Consider the following 1,610-nt stretch of genomic DNA (forward strand, 5'->3'; position numbering starts at 1 on the left):
AAAGTGCGATGGACTGTTATTAAAAAATGCGACAGCTTTTTTATTAGAAAGTGCGACACGGCTTATTACAAATTGCGACAGGTATTACAAAGTGCGATGGATTTATTACAAATTGCGACAGGTATTACAAGGTGCGATGATTATTACAAATTGCGACAGTACAGCGTTTACATAAGAAAAGAGTTCAGTGTCCCTGATATTTATGCAAGATGTTGGTTATATTCCACAGTTGATGAGAACTTCCTCTAACTGTTAAGAATGGAGACCTGGTTTTGGATTCTTGGCTGGGTTCTTTCATTTCTGGCTATCATTGGAAATGGATTTACAATCTTCCTCGTTTGCAGCAGACGAAATCTTCGCACCAAAACCAACGCGTTTATTGTTTCACTTGCGGTAGCGGATTTCTGTGTTGGTTTGAGCGTTATTCCTTCACTGTTCTTCTGCGACTTTACAAACACCTGCCACTGGCCTGATTATTGGTTCTCGTGGGTGAATATTATAAGATTGTTGTTTAGTCACTCGTCTGTTGTAAACTTATGCGGCTTAGTACTGGATCGTTTTATTGCCATCGTGTATCCTCTAAAATATATTACTTTGATAACTCGCCGTCGAATTACCCAAGTTATTTTCTTCTCTTGGGCTCTACCAGTTAGTTACAATGTGCTAAAAAATACCCTTTGTATTGTCTTATTTCAAAACGATACCTCCGAGTGTCCTTTTATTTGGCCGACCATAATTTCCGAGTTTCTTCCATGTGTTGTATTAATACTCTGCTTTGTATCAATGATACTTCATGTATGCAGGCATAATCAGTCAGCACGTACCTTAGCAAAACAGTTACGTTTTAACCATCAGGTATCGTTTAAAACCCATCACGAGAAGTCCGCACTAATAATGATGGGTCTTGTGATAGGAGTGTTTCTTGTTTGCTATGGTATGTATCTACGTTGTAGTTTTCTAATACTATCCTCATCACCATGTAATGATGAAAACTACAAGATTACTTTCTTGGTTTTAAACTCAGCTATTAACCCACTGGCTTATGCCTTTTTTAAAAGAGACATAAAGAAAGAGTTTAAAAGACTCGTTGGCGCTGTGTTTTATAGAAAATAACAAAGTTAACTAAAACCTACCACTTGACGTGCGTAACTCATTCTTGTAGGATGTAAGTCTTTAATGAACGAGTGTGAAAGGCTTGAGCAATTCAGTAAAAGACTGATGAATGCGTGGGGCTTGGACTCAAAGCGAATTGAAATTTGGAAAAAATGGAGCCGATTAGGAGAGAAAACAAGAACCTTTTGACCCTAACAGAAAATACACGGGAAAGGACTTCACAGGTGGTGTGAGTCGCAAGTTCTTATTGGATGGAATTTTTTAGTTTCACATCATGAGAGTACAATTTCACATCCTGCTACCAAAGCTCGCTTTGCTTCACTTGCTCGATTTTGGCATACTCGAGCATGACTCTGTGTCAATCGAGTAACAAATATAGCGTGAGCATGTGCTGCTTGTTGCTTGGATATAGTTTGGAACCCAGGCTTAATAGCCGTGCGCTTTGTACATCAGGCTCATCGGTTATGATCATCAGTTTGTCAATCTCAGTCTTAAAC

The 1,610-nt window shown here is 38.8% G+C and overlaps 1 protein-coding gene across 1 annotated transcript; it reads left to right on the forward strand.

Moving 5' to 3' along the window:
* Positions 1-258: 258 nt before the first annotated feature.
* Positions 259-1,113, forward strand: LOC140922444 (octopamine receptor beta-2R-like). The gene has a single exon (XM_073372430.1). It carries the CDS (start codon positions 259-261, stop codon positions 1,111-1,113), a length of 855 nt encoding a protein of 284 aa, XP_073228531.1.
* The last annotated feature ends 497 nt before the right edge of the window (positions 1,114-1,610 follow it).

This window comes from Porites lutea, chromosome 13 (genome assembly GCF_958299795.1).
Source record: "Porites lutea chromosome 13, jaPorLute2.1, whole genome shotgun sequence".
NCBI classification, from domain to species: Eukaryota; Metazoa; Cnidaria; class Anthozoa; order Scleractinia; family Poritidae; genus Porites; species Porites lutea.

Bases quoted from the DNA above. Each gene is read 5' to 3' on its own strand.
- LOC140922444 (XM_073372430.1), top strand. From the start codon at position 259: ATGGAGACCTGGTTTTGGATTCTTGGCTGGGTTCTTTCATTTCTGGCT.